The following is a 19,843-nucleotide window of genomic DNA, read 5'->3' on the forward strand; positions in this document are numbered from 1 at the left end:
TCTCTCTGACTGCTCTATAACTCCTCCAGCTACATCTCCCCACCTCCCCCTTCTCTTTCCCCTTCCCCAAGCTAGGGACCCTCTCCCTTTCTTGAGGCAGCCACTTAAAGTGGAAAACAGTGGGTGGTGTGTGTGGCGCTGCACACTTCAACACATGCTCAGAGCTGCACCAGCAGCCCTCACATAGCAGGCTGGCGAAGAATACTATGCTGTGACAGCTCCCCTCTGGTAGCTGAAGCCTCAAAAGCCACCCCAGACACACAAATATACCATAGAAGCCACGTGGGGGCCTTGGCCCCATTTATTTCCACAGCCGGAGGTTCCTGACACAAAATCAAAGTCTAAGAAGATCCTAGGCAGGCAATATCTTCCATCAGTAAGAGGAGAAGGAAATAGGAGTCTTGGAACAGAAGAATGACACAGAAGATAGATCTCAGACTCCTTACTATGAGGACTAAGAGGAATCTGCAGAGAGCACCATTCCTGCCTGGCCCCATCTCACCAGCAGTACTGCCTTCTCCATTTTAATGTGCTCTCCTGAACACACACACACACAAACAAAATCTTGCCCTTCTGAAGCAAAAACTTCAATTATCAGATTGTGGCCTTCCCTTCATGTCCCCCCACACACACACTTTTTTCCACTCTGGACAGTGAAGGTAAAGCCAATCCTTGACCCCCTTCTCCCAAGTAGAAAGTGCTTCCAGCCTGGGAATTGAGAGGGGGGCAGTGTCTGAGTCTGCCCAGAGCCAGCTGAGTGCCTCTCTCTAGAACCAAAGGAAGGCTGATTCTATAGGAAACACCCAGTCTAAGGCCTGGTAGAGGTTGACAAAACAGGATAGTGATGGCAAGTCAATAGCAAGGGGCTTGCACTGTGAGCATCTGATAGGGAGATGGATGGGGGTTGTTAGACTGAGCAAAGCTAGAGAAGGTTAAAGGCATCAATAGGTGAAACGCATCTTCTGTGAATACCCCAGCTTATCCAAGTTGGGGTGGCAGGCCAGCTGTATCATGGGAGGTGGTCCACACAGCAGTAGCAACACATCATCCCCTGGGGCAGGCAAGTGCTCCTGGATCATCTCAGCTGTCACAAAGCCCTTGCCATAGGTCCAGCCTGCAGCGGGGGAAGAAGAGGAAACCAATCTTGAAACTCCCACTCTGACCCAGGGTGTGCCAGATGGCACCAAAGGTAATATATTATTAAATATTGTTAAGCAATGGAGGAGGTGGCTACAAGTACAACCGCACTGACAGTACCACCCTTGCCAAGGTGGTTCTTGGGATCAGGAAAAGAAATTAAATGGATCTTTGGGGTGGTCTCAACCCATTCAGACATAGGAAGTGGGTACTCCACTAAAGGCTTTTTCCATTTAAACCAAAAAACATAATAGAGAAGGCTGGGACTCAGATGCCAGGGGAGGGGAAAAATGTGTGTATGTGTGTGGGGGGAGGAATGATAGGTATGACAAAGGACAGGGAAGTTGAGTTACCTGCTGGAGGGTGATCCAAGGTGAACCAGAGCTTAAATCGTTCAGGATGTCGGGCCTGCAATTCCTCCAGAACTTCTCGTAGGATTATGTCTTTCTCAGTCTGAAATGCCAGGGAAAGAGAAAGTAAGCCCTTGAGAATCACCTAACATCCCTCCCCCTACCAAGCTAACCCAAGCAAAAGCCTCATCTCTAAAGCAACATCACAATTGTCAACCCTTATAATTCTCCCTTAAAAAGTGGGGAAAGATTATTCTAAAAAAAGCTCTGAATTCAAGGGGAAAAAATTTTGAAGAGTTGAGCAGAAGGTAAATGGAAAGATCCCAGTATCAAAGATGGAAGAGACCCTCCAAGCACCCCACCCCCAATTCACAACTGAAGGAACTGAAAGTCAGAGGTGGGATTTGCTCAGGGTCATATAGGAAGTATCAGATTTGGGATTTGAATCTGGTCCTCCATTCTCCCCACTTTCCAGAAACCAATTTATGTTCTTCTCTTCAGAGCTCAAAGACTCAAAGCTCAGAATTTTGTTGGGATGGATTTTCAAACAGTCCCCAGTCCTAGCATGCTTCACAGTCATCAGTCATTCTGCAGTCTTGGTACATTGCAAATCCAACCAACCTGGTTGGCAAACAGCAGAAAGCACTGGGTTGGATCTTCAGGGTCCTTTAAGATGGCTCGGATGAGCTGCAGCATTGGGGTGATCCCTGAATAAAGAGCACCCCCCCCCTTGTTGTTGTGTGACAGGAATAGCTGCTCCTGCCAAAAGCCTGGCTAACCCTGTTCCTCTTCAATCCTATCTATTATCTACTTCATATTTCATTACTTCTGTTTCCCATTCTCTAGTATTTTGATTCATTCTCTTCTTTAGTTTTCTAGGATTCCTCTATTTCTAGACAGGAATTACAATTCACTCCCAGAAAATCTGAAGTCTCAATTTAGTGAGTGGTTTGGATAGATCTAGTGACATCATGCAGATTCATATAAATTCAGATGATAATATTCATTTAAGGAAACAATCTAAGACTTTCTCAAAAAAAAATTTCCACAGTCTAGGACTAGTGTTGAAAGAAGCAGCTGTTAGCAAATATCTAATGATATAGTGAGAGGCTGCAGATGCATCTCCCTGTACAGACATTCTGCTTTATGTCTTTCCCATTCCAATTCAAAAAGGTCTGAATTTAAGAATGTTGAGAACACCCCCTGATTTCAATCTTTTTAAAATTTTTAACAGACTCAGGAACTCTAGCAACCCATCATTACCAGTCCAGCTATGAACATATAACCCTTCCAAGTGTGACTTTCTACCAGCTCCATGCCAACGGCCAGCAGCATTGGGGGCAGACACAAGGGTGACACACACCCGTCCCTCCAGCAATCATTCCCAATTTCTTTGCCATTCGGTGTTCTGCTGGAGATTTCTTGCTGGGATGAATGTCAAATTTCCCTGAGAGAAGTCAAGGACAGAGAGGATAAACGGGAAGTCAATGTAAGGAACTGAAAATGTAGGAGAAATCTCATGGGTACTTTATTAAGTAGTTATCACCCTTAATTATGAATCCTGATGCAGTGGAATATTTATTCCCGACTAGTTGGGAGATTCAAGCTGATCTGGCTATTGATGGTAATATATCCTGGAAATACAAGTAGGGTTGGGCCACCTGTCTCTCATTCTTGCCAGATCCCAGAACTCTCAGAGAAGAGAGGTGTTGTTCTAAGGCTACATCATGAGTCATGAGCAATCTTAGGCAGTGAGATACCTCCCTGGTGAGACAGACAGGCACAGGGCCAGGTGTGACTCAACATTCCCTAGTGACACCAGTAGGGCTCAGGGGGCTAGACTAATGGGCCCAGCTGTTCCAGTGAGGACAGGATAGGGAGGAATTGCAATGAAATCTATCTTCAGCTCGCTATGAAAATGGGCTAAGAATGCTCTTTTGGGGAGCAGAGAAAGAAGCTAAATGTTTGTCCTGGTCATATCTATGTCTGTTGCAACTAATGGATTTAGCAATGACTGTTCCCTATGGCAGATGAGACTGGATAATATGTCTCATATCATCAGAGCTATTCTTAGGTGTAAAAGGAGCCCCAGCTTTAGATATGGACAAAGAATAAAGGTCATACAGAAAGGTATGCTTAAAACAAATACATTCATAATGCCTGCAATGACTGGAAGACCTCAGGACCTAAAAAAAAAACTAGGTAGTTGGGTTAAGAAGAAGTAGAGCTGATACCTTTTCCATTATACGTGAGCATTCCACTTGGCCCCCGAAATTCCACCACATCTCCAATCTTTAGGCTGTCTAGGTACTGGGACATCTTTCCTCCCTCAGGGAATTTGGGGTGTACTCCTTTCAGGTAGACCTGAAGAGAGAAGAGAATGGTATATGACCATTTCTACCAGCTGTAAAACCCTATCTCTCCCAATCCCAGTTCTGGTCTTTTCCTCATAGATTTTATTCATACTTCAGAAACTACAGATGTTATTGGTGGCTGAGTCAGCTGCTTGACTGAGCTTGAATTCAAGGCAAAGATTGCATATACTCTTTTTCTCCAATTCCCCAAAGGCTAACAGTCCTTAATAAACCCAATGGATTCCCAGAAATCCCAGGAAAACGTTGGAAGGGGGAGGAAAGGAATATTTGAGACCCTATCTCATACCTTGATGACAAGATCCACATAACCCTTGTTCTCATCACTGGTGACAGGCGTGTAGGGCCGGACCACCAAGCTGCCATCAATGCGGGCAGAGAGATAGACATGCTTTCCTGGTGATCATGTAGGAAACAGGGTGTGAGGGCGAGCCAGGAAGTTCTCCCAGCCCTTCCTGTTTTCTAGTCCAGTGAGTTTTAAAGCAAATTTTGACTCTGAGCCCACCAATTCTCTGTATTCCAGGTCAGAATGAGTCATGGAGCAAAAGAAGAGAGTCTCTATGGGCTCATTCTGGATATAGCAAAGTTTTGCATGGCAGTACTTGAGAACCCTTCTTGCTCCTCAGATCCCTAAATTTCAGCAGACAAAATTGGAAGAACTCTGATCAGTTTGTCCTAGGGTCCCAGTAAAGGATTGAGGGAGAAAGAGATGGTGCAAAGTGAATGCCCCCCTACACAGGCAAGTATCAGCAACAATGATATCAAGTCCTGGGGGTGGAAGGGGATTATGACTGGCAAGGGTAGGCAAAAAGTGGAGACAACATGCCTAGAAATGGGACATTTATCAGACTAGGAAAAAAATATGAAGGGAAAAGAACTATAGGATCCAAGGGAAAGAGGAAGAAATAGAGTAATAGGAGATAGGGGGAGGGGGGAGGAAAGGGCTCCTATTTTTTATCTACAGGGATCAAATAACAGTGCTGTTACTAGTCCTCTGCCCACCAGAGACTCTTCTTACCTATAGGTAGTCCCAGTATATGATGGATTGAAGGCAGGGCAAAACGGAATTTCTTGGTATTGTGACTGACAGTCTAAAATGAATTAAAAGAGTATCTCTCACTACATGGCTAACCCTTGTTCCCTTTTCTAACCTCCTCTCCCCCTCCTACTCCCAACATATACACACACACATACATATATCCCCACACGTAACTTGCCGTCTTATCCAGCAGCCTCAGCAAGTACTTCTCATTGGGGTCCAGAAGAGTGACAGGGGCCCTTCGAGACCTCCGAATCAGGTAAGATCCCAAGGCCACTCCTAAGAGGGACAGAAGTCCCACTCCTAGGGAGGCCAGCAAGGCAGTGCTCTGTGGGGGAGAGAAGGCAGAGGGAGGTTGACCGTGAGCACGGATAGCCACTAGCTAAGGGTCCAGGTCCCACAGTACTGGGGTGATGCCTGGGAAAGGAAAGGCTGCTGGAGCCTGGAGAAGATCCTAGGGACTGGGGTGAGTGGATCTCCAAGTGACAGGGCTGTCTTAAAAACAGGAATCGAACCAAGCAGGGAAACTTGCTCAAGGGATCCAAGGGCTAGGTTTGGGTGCAGGTGGAGTGAGGGGTGGGATCCAGGTGGGATGCAGAGCAGGGCTGAGGAGTACAACAGGGGGGGGGGGTTATAGAGTGAGCCCCGGGGTGGGGGGAACAGGGGTCTCAGAGTCCTGATATTGTGAAATCTGCAAGTGCAGAGCCGGGTGGGGGGGTAAGGCAGGAAGAGTCGGAGGTCCTCACCGGCTGGATCCCCATGGTCAAGTGCGGAGTCCGCTTCCTAAGCCTCCCAGGCCCGATCCCACAATGCGCTGCGGGGTGGGGCGGGGCGGGGCAGGCTGGGACCAGACAGGGAAGGGATGAGAAGAAAAAAGAAGAAAGGAGGGGAGAAGGGAAAGGGAAGAGTAAAGGGGAGGAGAAAGGAAAGATTAAGGGAAAGGAGGGGAGGAGAGGAAAAGAGAGGAGGGAAAGAGGAGGAAAATGGAGGCAGGAAAGGAGAGAGGAGTAGAGAAAAGGAAAAGAGGGAAGGAGGAAAGAAGAGAAGGTAACAGAAGAAAAGGGAGAGAAGTGGAAGAAGGGAAAGGAAAGAAGACAGGAGAAGGATGCAGCATTTTTTAGGGTTGTCCTTGTAACCATCTGTTTTTCCCCTAACACCCCAATCCCTAATCCTATTCCCCAATCTCTTACTTCTCTGCCAGGTGGGAGAAGGTGGGGAAAGGTAAAGAGGGAGAAAGGAGGGGACTCGAGGGAGAGGATCACAGAATAGTTTCTTAGTAGCAGGAAGGGACCTCAGGGGCCGAGCAGACCTAAAGGCAAATCCTCTCTCTATCATAGCCAAGTGCTGATTCAGGCTAGGAAGATGGAGAAAAAGGGGAAATTCTTCCCCTTTGAAGAAAGTCCTTTCTACTTTTGGACGGTTTTAAGTTTCTCCTTACATGGGCTGTCTTCTGGGATTGAGCAGAAGTTTGATTCAAGCAACTGCCAACTGGAGACAGAAAGACCAACCTTGAAATCTGGCCTCAGACTCCTAGTAGCTGTGTGATCCTGGGCAAGTCACATAGGAGGATAATAAAAACACCTACCACCTAGGGCTGTTGTGGAGATCACATGAGATAAAATTTGTGAAATATCTGGTCATTTGTCAGTCTTAGTTATTGAATTACTCCATTTATTTCAGGTGACAAATAGAAAATTGCTCTTCACTCACAGCAGGAACTTTGTTCCCTGAGGAAATAGTAACAAGTCATCTTGAAGTTAGATGTCAGGGTGGACTTCTTGATTATAAAGACAATGAAACTGTATGAAGTAACTTCATTGTAAGCTTGTTAGTGGCACCACTGTTAACTTAATTTTCCTATATTCAAAACTTTGTTGCTCTATGTGAAGGAGAATATAGGGTATTCAGAGGACTAACACTTCTGGTGTGATCTAGTTGATTTTATGTGGGTCTCGAAACCCATCTCTCATTTTCTTTTGTTATTCTTTAGCCAAGTTCCTTTCAAACTCCCCATAGCTACATTTCTGATTTTTTTTTTCATTCAGCATTGACCACATCTCTTATGTTATTGAGAAGACTGAGGGAAAAAGATATGAAAATTCTGTACTAACTGACATTTTGGCTTAACCAATTAAATTGCTTACTAATATATCAAATATTCTCAAATTGATTTTCCAAAATGAGGCAGGCTACATCTCTCCTTCAAGGTTCTAAGAGCTTGGAACATCTCTTTTCTTCAACCATCAGCTCAAACCTCATTCTGCTGTGCGCTTCTTGGGTTAGCTGTCAGTGACTAGTGTACCCAAGTTCCTTTCCTTTTCAGTTCTCTATTACATATTGTCTTCCTCCAACTAGAATATAAGCTTCTAGAGAGCAGAGACTGTCCCCCCCGACCCCCCTTGGATTTGTATCCCTAACATTTGACACAGTACCTAGGACAGAATAAATAATTAATAATTTTTTTTAGAACTTTGCTGTCATATAACCAAATAGCATTGGTTAGCTTTTACAGAAGAACATTTAGGAATAAACACACACACAAACACACAACATACACAATACCCACATACACAAACATACACAAAATACACAATACACACAAACATGTATACATGCACAGCAACATACACACATACACATGACCAGAGCCAAGCCCAAATTCTGGTGAATTATCTGAAGCCTAAAGAAGCTGAAAAAAATTTCATACCAGGAAAAATATGAAGAAATAGTGAAAAAAAATCATTATTCACAATGAAGAAATACTATGAATTAAAAAAGAGATAATTTCAGATGAATGCTGCGAGAACAAGTAGAGTCAAAGATGGGGGAAATGACAGCCATAAGGTCTATAAGAATGGCTGAAAGAAATGAAAAAAGGATATTTTAAAAATGACATTCAAATTGGACTAAGAATTCTGGAGTAAAAGTTGGAAGTACAATGCATAACTTGGAACAGAAAGTAAAAGATCTTACTCCAGTAATGATCTTCTTGAAAAATCAAATGGATAATCAGATCTCAATGAATCCATGAGACAATAAGAAATAGCAAAATTGAAAGCTTAAATAATAGAAGAAAGCATAATGTACCTGCAATTTAAAAAAACTGATTTGGAAACAAGTAGTGAAGAGATAATTTTTAAATTATTAGAGTCCCTGAAAACCATGACCCATTAAAAATTTGAATATAATATTTCAAGAAATCATTAAAAATATTTTCCAGATCTATTATAATGAGTGTCATATTAAAAATAGAAAGGTTCTACTAAGCACTTCTTGAAAGACACATCAAACCAAAAGTACCCCCAAATCATTCTAAATTCCAGATCTTTCAAGTAAAAGAAAAAATATTACAAGCAACCAGTGAGAAAGATTTCAAGTTATAAGGAATCACTATCAGGATCTCATAACACTATATTGAAATTTCTACAGAGGAGAGAAAATCTTGGAATAAAATATTCCCAAAGGCAAAAGATAAAGTCTTTAAAATCAAGAATGATTTACCCCTTAAAACTAAGTATAATCCCAGAGGAAAAAAATGAAACTTTAGTCAAATAAAGGGGGTTTCATGCATTTCTGATGAAAAGACTGTTTAAATTTTGAAATGCAAAGACAGGAATCAAGACAAACCTAGAAAGGTATTTATGTTTGACTTATTGAAAACTGCTAAATGATGATGAAGTGTTTACATTCTAATAGAAGAATTTATACTTTCACAATCTCATTCTTTTGAAGGACCTCAGAAAAAGTTAAAAGATGTACAAACACAGGACTGAGTATGTTTTTTGCTCTGTTTTGTTGACTTTAAGAGAAAAGAAAAGATTGGGGGAAAGGAACTGACTAAGGGAGAAATAAGGATGATGGGGAAGAAATTTTTTATTTTGAATAATTGCAGTACATGCAAACCTGGGGAAGGACTGGGTTATCTCATAATCCTCACTGTTATCAAAAACTCACAATGAAGTGTTTAACACATATACAATTACACAAAGAGTTTAATATAGAAATACATGAAATAATAATGAATATGTATTGGGGTTAAGAGGGAGTTTAGAACTAGGAATAGAATAGTAGCAAGCATAGCTAACATCATCTTCAGAGGAGGTTCATAAAATTAGAAAGAACTGAAAGAAGATATAAGAATCAGAGATCTGGGTCTGGGCTTTGTGACATAAAATTTGAGAGACATAGTTTTGGGGTAATTATTTTATTAATATGCCAGCAGATAATTAATAAAAGGATGGTCACTTGACCATCTCTCATAAGCCATGGACCCCTCATGAAACCTATTTGATACTTATATGCCCTTGGAAGAAGGCAGAAATCAACTCTGATTGATTAACAAGTAATGAGAGAATGAATATTATAATGAAAGATGGGCTTATTCTAATAAAAGATTGGAGGACGGGGCCGCTAGGTGGCGCAGTGGATAGAGCACCAGCCCTGGAGTCAGGAAGACCTGAGTTCAAATTTGACCTCAGACACTTAATAATTACCTACCTGTGTGGCCTTAGGCAAGCCACTTAAACCCATTGCCTTGCAAAAACCTAAAAAAAAAAAAAAATTGGAGGACAGAAGTGATTACTAAGTCTCAGACTTAGTATATACTTAGTATATACATATACCATCCTATCTAGGGTAATTAAACAAAAGGGGGAAAATACGATGCACCAGAATCCACTAGTTCTTTCTTCACCTTTTGATCAGATCTAAGTTTTCCCAGTGGGGTGTGTCCACCCAAGATTTCATTTTATCATCAGTCTTTCCCTTCAAAGGCTGGATTTACTGTAGGGACTTATTTCTGAATGAGGAAATAGAAAAGAGAAAAACTTTAGTCCTAATTTCACAATTGGTTATTGATATGAGAAAAATAATTATTCTTCTCAGTTTGGTAAAAAATCAGGAAAAAAAAGAGTAGGAATAGACCTCTTCAGCTTTTAAAAAAGTATTAGATTGAATTCTTTCTCTTTCTCTACCTTCTTTTTTCGTAAAGAGATGAAAGAGGGGGGCGGCTAGGTGGCACAGTGGATAGAGCACTGGCCTTGGAGTCAGAAGTACCTGGGTTCAAATCCGGCCTCAGACACTTAATAATTACCTAGCTGTGTGGCCTTGGGCAAGCCACTTAACCCCATTGCCTTGAAAAATCTAAAAAAAAAAAGAATTAAGAGATGAAAGAGAAGAATATAGGATCTAATAAGGGAAACAGAATCAATAATTGTAACTGAATATGAATGGAATGAACAAAATCCAGCAGAATTCAAACTATATATATTGTTTACAAGACTTCTACATGGGTTTAAAGTTTTACTATTTCACCAATATCAATTCAATAGCCATACTGTATCCTTTACCAGCTTTCTGCCACCTCACTATCTCCCACTATTAGTTGTATTCACCCCAGATACTGAACAGCCAGATGATAAGCCATTCTTCAGCCTTAGGGGCTATGACCACAAAGAAACACATGTATCTCCCATTTCATCATCTCTTATTTAACACCTCCCTATCCAATTCCCCATCTACTTGTGGCCCTATGATAGATTTTGAAATCCATAGTAGAATCATAACCTAGCTCCATATTCCCATCCTGTAGTTGCTTGTGCTTTTCCTTATATCCAGGTCACTTTACCTGGCTTAACTAGATGGTTCCTGAACTTTGCCTCCTTGGTCCACAAATCATTCTCTAGGTTTAGGCCTTTTGAGTAGGATGATTTCATAAACATTCATTTGACTATAAATGACAGCAGGAGATATGTTGGGCATACCAGAGCCCCATTCTTGGAATTTTTCATCTTTTAGATCTGTAAACTGAGGCAGATGTTCTTTTTTTAAATTCTTTTTTTAAATTTAAATTTATTTTATTTTTGTACAAATGGATTTTTTTATACATTATTAAAATGTTCTTGTTTAAGAGTAAACATAGTACCCCTCCCCCCAAAATATAGACCCTCATGAGCAATAAAAGAAAAAGGAAAAAATTAAAATTAAAAAAATAATAATAGGGGCAGCTAAGTGGCACATTGGATGGAACACAAATGTTCTCTCTCTCTCTTTTTAAGGTTTTTGCAAGGCAAATGGGATTAAGTGGCTTGCCCAAGGCCACACAGCTAGGTAATTATTAAGTGTCTGAGACTGGACTTGAACCCAGGTACTCCTGACTCCAGGGCCCGTGCTTTATCCACTGCACCACCTAGTCACCCCACACAGATGTTCTCTTTATGGAATTTAGATCTCTATTTCCCCCCAAAGGGAAGATGCTTAGAGAATGCAAAGGTCAGTTCTCAAAATTTAACACCTTCCCCTTTTCCCTAATAGGAAAGGAAACTAGAGGAAGACAATATCTGTGAAATTAAAGTTTTTATTAAGCAGGACAGAAAAAAAATTGTACGTGCTGAGCAGGATAACAGGTAATTAACTGGAAGAATTTATAAATCTTTTAAACAAAGGAAGGTAAGGATTTTTTGGGGGGAAAGATGAGTTTAGAAAGGAATGTCAATGAGCCCCATTCCCAAGAACAGGGACTGAAGAATTCCATCTGTGACTTTTTGAAAAACAAATCAGAAGGCATCTTCGGTGGTAAGCAGTTCAAAGTTCAAGACTTGATAAGGAAATTTCTCCAGAAATGGGATGTTTTGAGAGTTCTATAACCAATGTTAGGAGAATCTCTGTAGATAAGGTTTTTTGCAAAACCCACAAAATACAGACAGAATATGTCTACAGTCTCATAACCTGCAAGCAGGAATGTCTTTGAAGATAGGGGATGTCTCTTGAAAATCCAGAAACCACCCAATCTGTTCAGAGTTGGTATGAGCTTAATTGACTTCAGAGTTGCTGATTTTTTGCACTTTCAATAAGTTTTACTCTCAATCAACACGAGGGATCATTGATATGTCAAAGTCAATACTGCCAGTCCTCATACAGTTCTGGTTATATGACTAATTGGGGCGGGGTGGCTCAGGCAAATCAAGATATCCATTTTCACATTATTAGTGATGTCAAATGCAAGTAGGAAAGGGGACACTAATCCTTACACAAGACTCCCTGTTGAACACAAATCGACTTCGTTTTAAAATGTAATGTTACCTAGGTTTTATTGTATTATTATTTATTTTGTTAAATATTTCCCAACTACATTTTAATCTGGTTCCCCCACCGGCCTACATGTGTTTGAAACCTCTTCTTTAGTTGATTCTTCAAAGGAATAGACTTCAGTTTCCTAATAAAAGGAAGTATGGAACCTGATGGCTTCTTCTAGTTCATCAGAATTCAGAAGTGAGAGAGTAGCCACTCACAGGGCATCTCATGATAGAAGACGAGGAGGTCAATTGGGAGAGGTCACTGGAGCAGCGGAGCTTTTCCAATGAAGCCTAGCCTAAAGAACTCCATTTTAACTAAGGATCTGTTGTCCCAGCTCACCAATCCCTGCCAAATAATAATGACAGAATTGAAGGCACAGAACATATAATCCTCATCAGTGAGGAAGAAGTCAGAGAAGTTAGCAGCCACATTTAGTGGGAAAGCATTATTTATATTGTGCTTTGAAGGGAACACCAGATGAAATGAAGAGTCATCAAAGTTACTTTTTAGGTGCAATAAGGAGAACTAGGAAATAGACTGGGCATGGATACCAGCTGCTGCAGTGACAATATATGAGGTGAAGAATCTGATAATATTGTTGCACATCTGGTTGTCACCTGAGATCAGGATCTATAAGGTAAATCTGCACCATTATGGACTTCAGTGCAATCTAGGAAGAGCTACTGAACCCAAAACTTAGAGTGCTCACAAGGGAATTTCTTTGGGGATGTTTCATTGATTGAGGAGTGTCAAGGAGCACTTTTCATAAGGAAAGGTTGTTTGTACATTTCTAGGCATTTTTCATCTGCTTCTACTCCTTTGTCTTCTCTTTTTTTATTTATCTTTCCTTCATATGACATGACTTTTAGTGAGCCTAAGGATTCTGTGAGTCTAGGAGAATCCTTCCCCTCTATCCCCTGTAGATCCTTTTTTAGTTTCTCAACTCTTCTCCTCTCCTTATCTCTGGGTTTGTCACCCCATCAAGTGAATTGTGTGAGATAAACTTAAGTTCTCTTACAGTTCTAAGTCTTATGATCCCAAATTTTGTTTCTTTCCTTTTTTTCCTGCAAAAATGTTCTTATGAACTTCACTATAGGATAGATTATGTTTGTGCTTGGGAAGGTTAAGGAAAGACTAATTTAAGTTAAGAACTGGTCTGGGAAATAACTGATTCAGGAATAACATCTTTGCCCTCTTCTCCCTCTATATCCCCCCCATTTCTACAATTCTCCCCATATTAGACCTCAGTCCTTTATCTTTTTTCACCTTCTGAAAGCCCTTTTTTTGTTTCTAATTCTTCTATGGTTTTCCCTCTACTGATAAAACACTTCTTTTTTGGGGGTAAAGTGCACAATAGGAGTTGGAAGGAGATATAACAAAGCTAGTCTGGGTCAATCATCAAATCTTTTAATTTTAATTTTTTTTCCGGTTACAAGTAGAAATAGTTTTCAACATTTCTTTTCTTTTTTAAAATTTATATTTTATTTTTCTAATTACACGTTATGAAAGTTTTTCAACATTCACCTACATGCATATGCATATTTTATAGTTACATAATTTCCTTCCACCCTCCCTTCCCACCCCCCCTCCCTTCAGTGGTGAACAGTCAGGCAAATATTGTACATACACACTTATGTTTAACAAGTTTACAGATTAGTCATTTTCAGTATGAGATAGGAAAGAAATACATAAGAGAAATTTTTAAAAAGTAAGCATAGTGTTCATTCAGATTCAGAAGGGCTTTGTATTTTGTTTCTTTGTTTTTCTTCCTCTGAATAGGGATAGCCTTGTCCATAACCAGTCTCCTAGCGTTGTCTTAGCTCTTTGAACTGCTGAGAGGAGCTGCTTCCATCAAAGTTGATCATCTTACAATATTGCTGTTAATGTATACGATGTTCTCTTGGTTCCCTTAGCTCAACATTAGTTTCTGTAATTCTTTCCACAACATTTTTTATAATATTTTGAGTTCCACATTTTCTGTCTCCCTTCCTTCCCCACTCTCCCTTCATAGTGAGTAGTATCTTGTTGAACATATTTCCATGTTTGCCAAATTGTGAAAGGAAAATCAGAAATAACCATGAGAAAGAAAAAAATACACAAAACCAATTTTAAAAAAAGTGAAAATAGTATGCTTTGAGCTCCATTCAGACTCCATAATTCTTTCAATCAGTAAATCTTTCAAGATCCCCAGGTGACTCATTCATGGAGCTGACCTCCTCTTGGGCAAGAGCCTCCTGAGTTTTGGTCATTGAAACTGCTAGCAATGTGTCTGATAAAAATGGTGAGATTGGACTAGGAGATGTTGAATCAGTTTGGACAAGATTGGCAAGGTATTTTTTCTATTTTTTAGCTTTATTTTGTAAGCCTGCTTTCTTTCATTAGTTGAATATTCATTCATCTCTTGTTGCCATTCTCTCTTTTTTTTAAATTAAAGATTTTATTTATTTTGAGTTTTATAATTTTTCCCCTAATCTTACTCCCCCCCCCAAAGAAGACAATTCACCAGTCTTTCAATTGAAGGATATTTGCTTGATTTCCAATTCTTTGCCACTACAAACAGGGCTGCTATGAATATTTTTGTACAAGTGATGTTTTTTACCCTTTTTCATCATCTCTTTGGGGTATAGATCCAGTAGTGGTATTGCTAGATCAAAGGGCATGCACATTTTTGTTGCTCTTTGGGCATAGTTCCAAATTTCTCTCCAGAAAGGGTGGATGAGTTCACAGCAACACCAACAAGTGTAATAGTGTCCCAGATTTCCCACAACCCTTCCAACAATGATCATTATCCTTTTTGGTCATGTTGTTGCTGCCATTCTCTTGCTACTCCTTTTGTCACTGAGATTCTCATTTAGTAATTATAAAAATGATGGATCCTCTATCTGTTTTGATCCCCCAGGCCCTAGAGAAGGCTGAAGGGCATTGGCTTCTTCAGCAATGAGTATTCAGTGGACAGATAGTAAGAGAACTGGAATTGTTCCCTTCATTTGGAAGGCCAAGAGAAAAGAAGGGCCAGAGAGGACCTTGGAAGATAACAGGTGGTAAACTATAGATAAGGGAGTTATCTGTCACATTGTAAAATGATATATGTCCAGAGTCATAATGGAGGAAAATGCCTAGCTTGTACACAGGTTCTATTGCATGAATGCCTTCCAAGATGTGGGGGATCCAGAGAATGAAATCCTTTCCCATTTTAAGGCACATGAGGGAGAGTACATCCCCAGGTAACTTTCCCTTCTTGTTTGCTGATTTCTTAGAGATCCCCACTTCCCACTCACTCTTGCCTCCCACCTCTACTTCCCAGTAGTGGCTTCCTGAGGTGAAGCTCTGAGCACCCAACACAAACATAGCATGTTCAACTTGGGCACTTGCAAGCTTAACACTCTTTAGATCTTCAGAGAGGATGAGACTGGAATTTGCTGTCTCAGGATCCAGAGTAATATTCCTTTGGAAGGTTAATAGAATTTCCCTCATTCCACAATTAGTCCAATCTAAAGCAGCAGCTTCTGGACATTGAAGCAACAGAATCTCACTCCTTTCCAATATGCTTCTTACATTCAGGAGCATTTCCATGACTGGCTTCTCAAAATTCTTCTCTAGTTCATCAATAATCTTTTTTAGATTTTGTATATATTGAGAAAATCTGGTCTCAGTCCCCATTAATTTCTTCATATTCTTTCTTTTTTCCTTAACTAACTTTTGTGAATCTACTTTGTTTTTCTTTGTCAAGAAAGGGTTCATTTTGATGTATTCTGGTATGATAACCTGCTTCAGTATCTGTGCTTCCTTCTTACATTGTGTCACTCTCCTTCTCTCCTGATCTAATAAAAATTGAGCCTCTTTCATTTTCCCCAGCAAATTACTAAGGACTTCCTGGAGTTTTACCTGGCAGTGCTTGGCAGAATCTTCTATGGGATACACACTGTGAGCTTTATGTTCTTGGGAGAGTAAACAAGACACACAGAGTGGCTTTTGGTCATCTTCGCAGAACAGCTTCTGAATTGCTAGGTGTTGGTCACAGATAGTTGCATAACTGATGTTTTGCAGTAAATGTGGTCTGAACTGTTTTAAAAAGATCACCAGATCCTCCAGGGACTTATTAGACTCCAAGTCTCTAGGCTGAATGGTTCCTCTGCACATTGGGCAGGTCCATGATGCATGGATTTCTTCACAATTCTGGAAGAAACACTCTTTGCAAAAGCTGTGTCCACAGTCAATAGTAACTGGCTTGGTGAAGTAATCCAAACAAATAGAACAGGTGAGTTCTGTCCTGAAGTTTTCAATCATATCATTGACATCCATGTTTCTAGGACTTGATTCACTCTGATGTAGGAAGTTTCCTTCAGAGGTTATAGCTCCAGATCTGAGCTCCCAAAATTCTGCTCCCAAATCTGTGTTCCTTTTTATATTCCCACTGGCCCTCAGATTTTACCTCTCTGAATTCATACCAAGAAGGTGTTAACTTGCCTAGTTGTTCACACCTTTGTTATTCTGGCCTGCTTTGGAACTAGTTCAGAGTGGTGTTCACAGAAGACTGAACTAACTAGGCAAAAACTTCACACCTCACTGACAATACTTCAAAAAACACTTCTAAATAGCACATTATATTCTAGGTAATGAAGACACAATTCAGTGTGATACTAATTATGTAATATGTTAAACAATAATTCCTGATATTATAAAATTTAATTTTATGAAGGCTGCCATCATTATCCTGTTTTATTTTGAATCTTAAATTAATCCCATGAGTTAGTTATCACACCTACAAATCTCACCATTTTTCAACATCAAGACCTGAGGCAGAGATTTAGAATTAAAAGAGAGTAATTAGGCATTTGGATGAGTTTTTGAAAAAGGATATTAAATTCAGATGGCAAGATACTGAATTCAGATGTAGTTGTGTTGATTTTTAGTCGTTTGTTGGGTTGTCCTTTGGAAATATAACTCAGGTCAGGGGAAAGATAAAATACTAATCCTCTTTTACTTTTTCCTACAAACTATTCAGGATCTTCTAGAGAAGAATAAAGAGATTTGGGAGGAAGGGGGAGAGAGAGATAGAGAAGTCAGTGAGAGAAGCTCCAAAGCAGTATAGCCAGGTGAGAAATCAGTTCCAAACTTATTTCTTACAAGTCTTGGATATGCACACTCTGCCAATCTGGATTTTATCTTATTCTTATCTGCTATACATGATACCATGTGCTTCCTGTCTCTTATCTAGCCTGTTTATGTTATGAATAAATGAATGGATGAAAAAGAATTCATTAAGTGATTTTCATGCACAAAGTCTTGCACTAAGTGCTAGGGATATAAATAGAAAAGCAACAGAGTAGTTTGACACCCCCTTCCCCCCACATATGACAAACCATCTCTTCAGAAAACCTTGCTGCTTTAGCTAGGTTTATTTGTCTGTCCTGTGGTTGGCAGTTGGTCAGCATTTGGTATAGGTTTTGGCAGAAAAGCCAGATGACTTCTCCAAAAAGAAACAAAATTCTGTTGAGTCTACCTTCAAAATATCTCTTTCTAAATATTAATTTATTTATTTTCATCCATATGCACATGTTATATTTTTAAGTTACAAAATTTGCTTCCACCCTCCCTTTCTACCCTCCTCCCTTCAGTGATGAATAGTCAGGTTAGCATTGTACATACATATTTTGCTAAACATATTTACAGATTAGTGATTTTCATTATAAAGAATTAGGATTAAGGGAAAGAGATACATAAGAAATAATTTTTATAGTGTTCATCAGATTCTGAAGGGTTGAGGTTTTTGTGGGGTATGTATGTTTTGTTTTTCTTCCTCTGGATGGAGATAATATACACTATAGCTAGTCTAATACAGTTGTCTGAACTCTCTGAATTGCTGAGAAGAGCTGCTTGCATCAGGGTTGTTCATCTCACAATGTTGTGGATGATGTGTGCATTGTTCTCTTGGTTCTTCTCCCTTTGCTCAGCATCAGATCCTATATGTTGTTCCATGTTTCTCTAGAGACCAATTATTTATGGTTTCTTATAGAACAATAGTATTCCATAGTGTTTATGTACTATAACTTGTATAGCATGGCTAAACAATTACCCACCCCAATTGTAGGCATCCTCTCAATTTCCAATTCTTTGCCACTACAAAAAGAGCTGCTATGAATATTTTGGAACATGTATGACTTTTTCTTTTTCTTTTTTAAATAATTTTTTCTGGATATAGACCTAGAATTGGAATTGCTGGGTCAAAGGGTATGAACAACTTTATTGCTCTTTGGACATAGTTCCATTTTGCACTCCATTTTGCACTCCATTTTGTATCCATTCACAACTCCACCACAATGCATCAATGTTCCAATCCTCCCACAACCTCTTCAACATTGATCATTTTCCCTTTCTCTCATCTTGGCCAATCTGGTAGGTGTGAGATGATACCTTATTGTTGTTTTAATTTGCATTTCTCTAATCAATAATGATTGGGAGTATGATTATATATAGCTTTAATTTCTTCATTTGAAAACCATATCCTTTGACCATTTGTTAATTGGGGAATGATTTGTGACCTTATAAATTTGATGCAATTCTCTTTTATATTTTAGAAATGTGTCCTTATCAGAACATCTAGTTGTGAAGATTGTTTCCCAGTTTTCTGCCTTTCTTCTAATTTTGGCAATATACAAAAACTTTTTATTTTTAGGTTTTTTTACACGAAAATGGGGTTAAGTGGCTTTCCCAAGGCCACACAGCTAGGTAATTATTAAGAGTCTGAGGCCGGATTTGAACTCGGGTACTCTTGACTCCAGGGTCAGTGCTCTATCCACTATGCCACTTAGCCACCCTCATGTAAAAACTTTTTAATTTAATATAGTCAAAATCATTCATTTTTCATTTTATAATGTGCTCTAATTCTTGTTTGGTCATAAATTTATCCTCTTTCCATAGATCTGATAGAGTATTTCTCAGTTTGTTAATTTATCTATGGTATTGCTCTTTATGTCTAAATCCTGTACCTATTTTGACCTTATTTTGGTAAAGGGTGTGGGATGTGGATCTATTTCTAGTTTTTGCAAACTATTTTCCAGTTTTCCCAACTGTCAAATTTTTGCCAAATAGTGATTTCTTATCCCAGAAGCTGATGTCTTTGGGTTTCTCAAATAGTAGATTTAATGTGACTTCTTTTGAACCTATCTTAATCCACTGATCCATTATTCTATTTCTTAACCAGTACCAGGCAGTTTTGATGACTGCTGCTTTATAGTATAGTTTTCAATCTGAGAGAGCTAGGCCACCTCCTTTACGTTTTTTCAATAGTTCCCTTGCTATTCTTGCCTTTTTGTTGCTCCAGATGAATTTTGTTACTTTTTTTTCTAGTTTGGTAAAGTAATTATGTGGTAATTTGATTGGTATGGCATTGAATAAGTTATTTAATTTGGGTAGAATTGTCATTTTTATTATATTAGCTCAACCTAACCATGAGCATTTGACATTTTTCCAATTATTGACTTTATTTGGTGGAAAAATGCTTTATAATTGTGTTCATACAGTTTCTGGGTTTGTCTTGAGAAGTAGATTCCCCAGTATTTAATGTTGTCCACAGTTATTTTAAATGGAATTTCTCTTTTTATCTCTTGCTCTTGGGCTTTATTTTTCATATATAGAAATGCTCATGATTTATGTGGGTTTATTTTATATCCTCCTACTTTGCTGAATTTGTTAATTGTTTCAAGGAGTTTTTAAGATGATTTTCTTGGGTTCTCCAAGTATACCATCATATCATCTGAAAAGAGTAAAAGTTTTGCTTTCTTATGGCTAATTCTGATTCCTTCAATTTCTTTTTCTTCTCTTATTGCTACTGCTAGCATTTCTAATACTATATTGAATAGTAATAGTGA

The 19,843-nt window shown here is 39.3% G+C and overlaps 1 protein-coding gene, 1 long non-coding RNA gene and 1 pseudogene across 2 annotated transcripts; 1 reads left to right on the forward strand and 2 right to left on the reverse strand.

The window, feature by feature from the left end:
- Window positions 1-278: 278 nt before the first annotated feature.
- CYB5R1 (cytochrome b5 reductase 1) lies at window positions 279-5,700 on the reverse strand. Its single transcript, XM_074222395.1, has 9 exons — window positions 5,645-5,700; window positions 5,077-5,226; window positions 4,878-4,950; window positions 4,149-4,255; window positions 3,722-3,851; window positions 2,851-2,934; window positions 2,109-2,194; window positions 1,491-1,590; window positions 279-1,114 (listed from the first exon to the last, which is right to left on the reverse strand). The coding sequence occupies exons 1-9, from the start codon at window positions 5,657-5,659 to the stop codon at window positions 942-944; spliced, it is 918 nt and encodes a 305-aa protein (XP_074078496.1). The 5' UTR covers window positions 5,660-5,700; the 3' UTR covers window positions 279-941.
- On the forward strand, window positions 1,103-4,744 carry LOC141512985 (uncharacterized). Its single transcript, XR_012475654.1, has 3 exons — window positions 1,103-1,189; window positions 2,722-2,976; window positions 4,383-4,744. It is a non-coding gene; the product is annotated as an uncharacterized LOC141512985 (long non-coding RNA).
- A 9,203-nt stretch (window positions 5,701-14,903) lies between the features above and the next one.
- LOC141511926 (putative E3 ubiquitin-protein ligase TRIML1 pseudogene) lies at window positions 14,904-16,274 on the reverse strand (annotated as a pseudogene).
- Window positions 16,275-19,843: the final 3,569 nt, after the last annotated feature.

This window comes from Macrotis lagotis, chromosome 2 (genome assembly GCF_037893015.1).
Source record: "Macrotis lagotis isolate mMagLag1 chromosome 2, bilby.v1.9.chrom.fasta, whole genome shotgun sequence".
Lineage (NCBI taxonomy): Eukaryota > Metazoa > Chordata > Mammalia > Peramelemorphia > Peramelidae > Macrotis > Macrotis lagotis.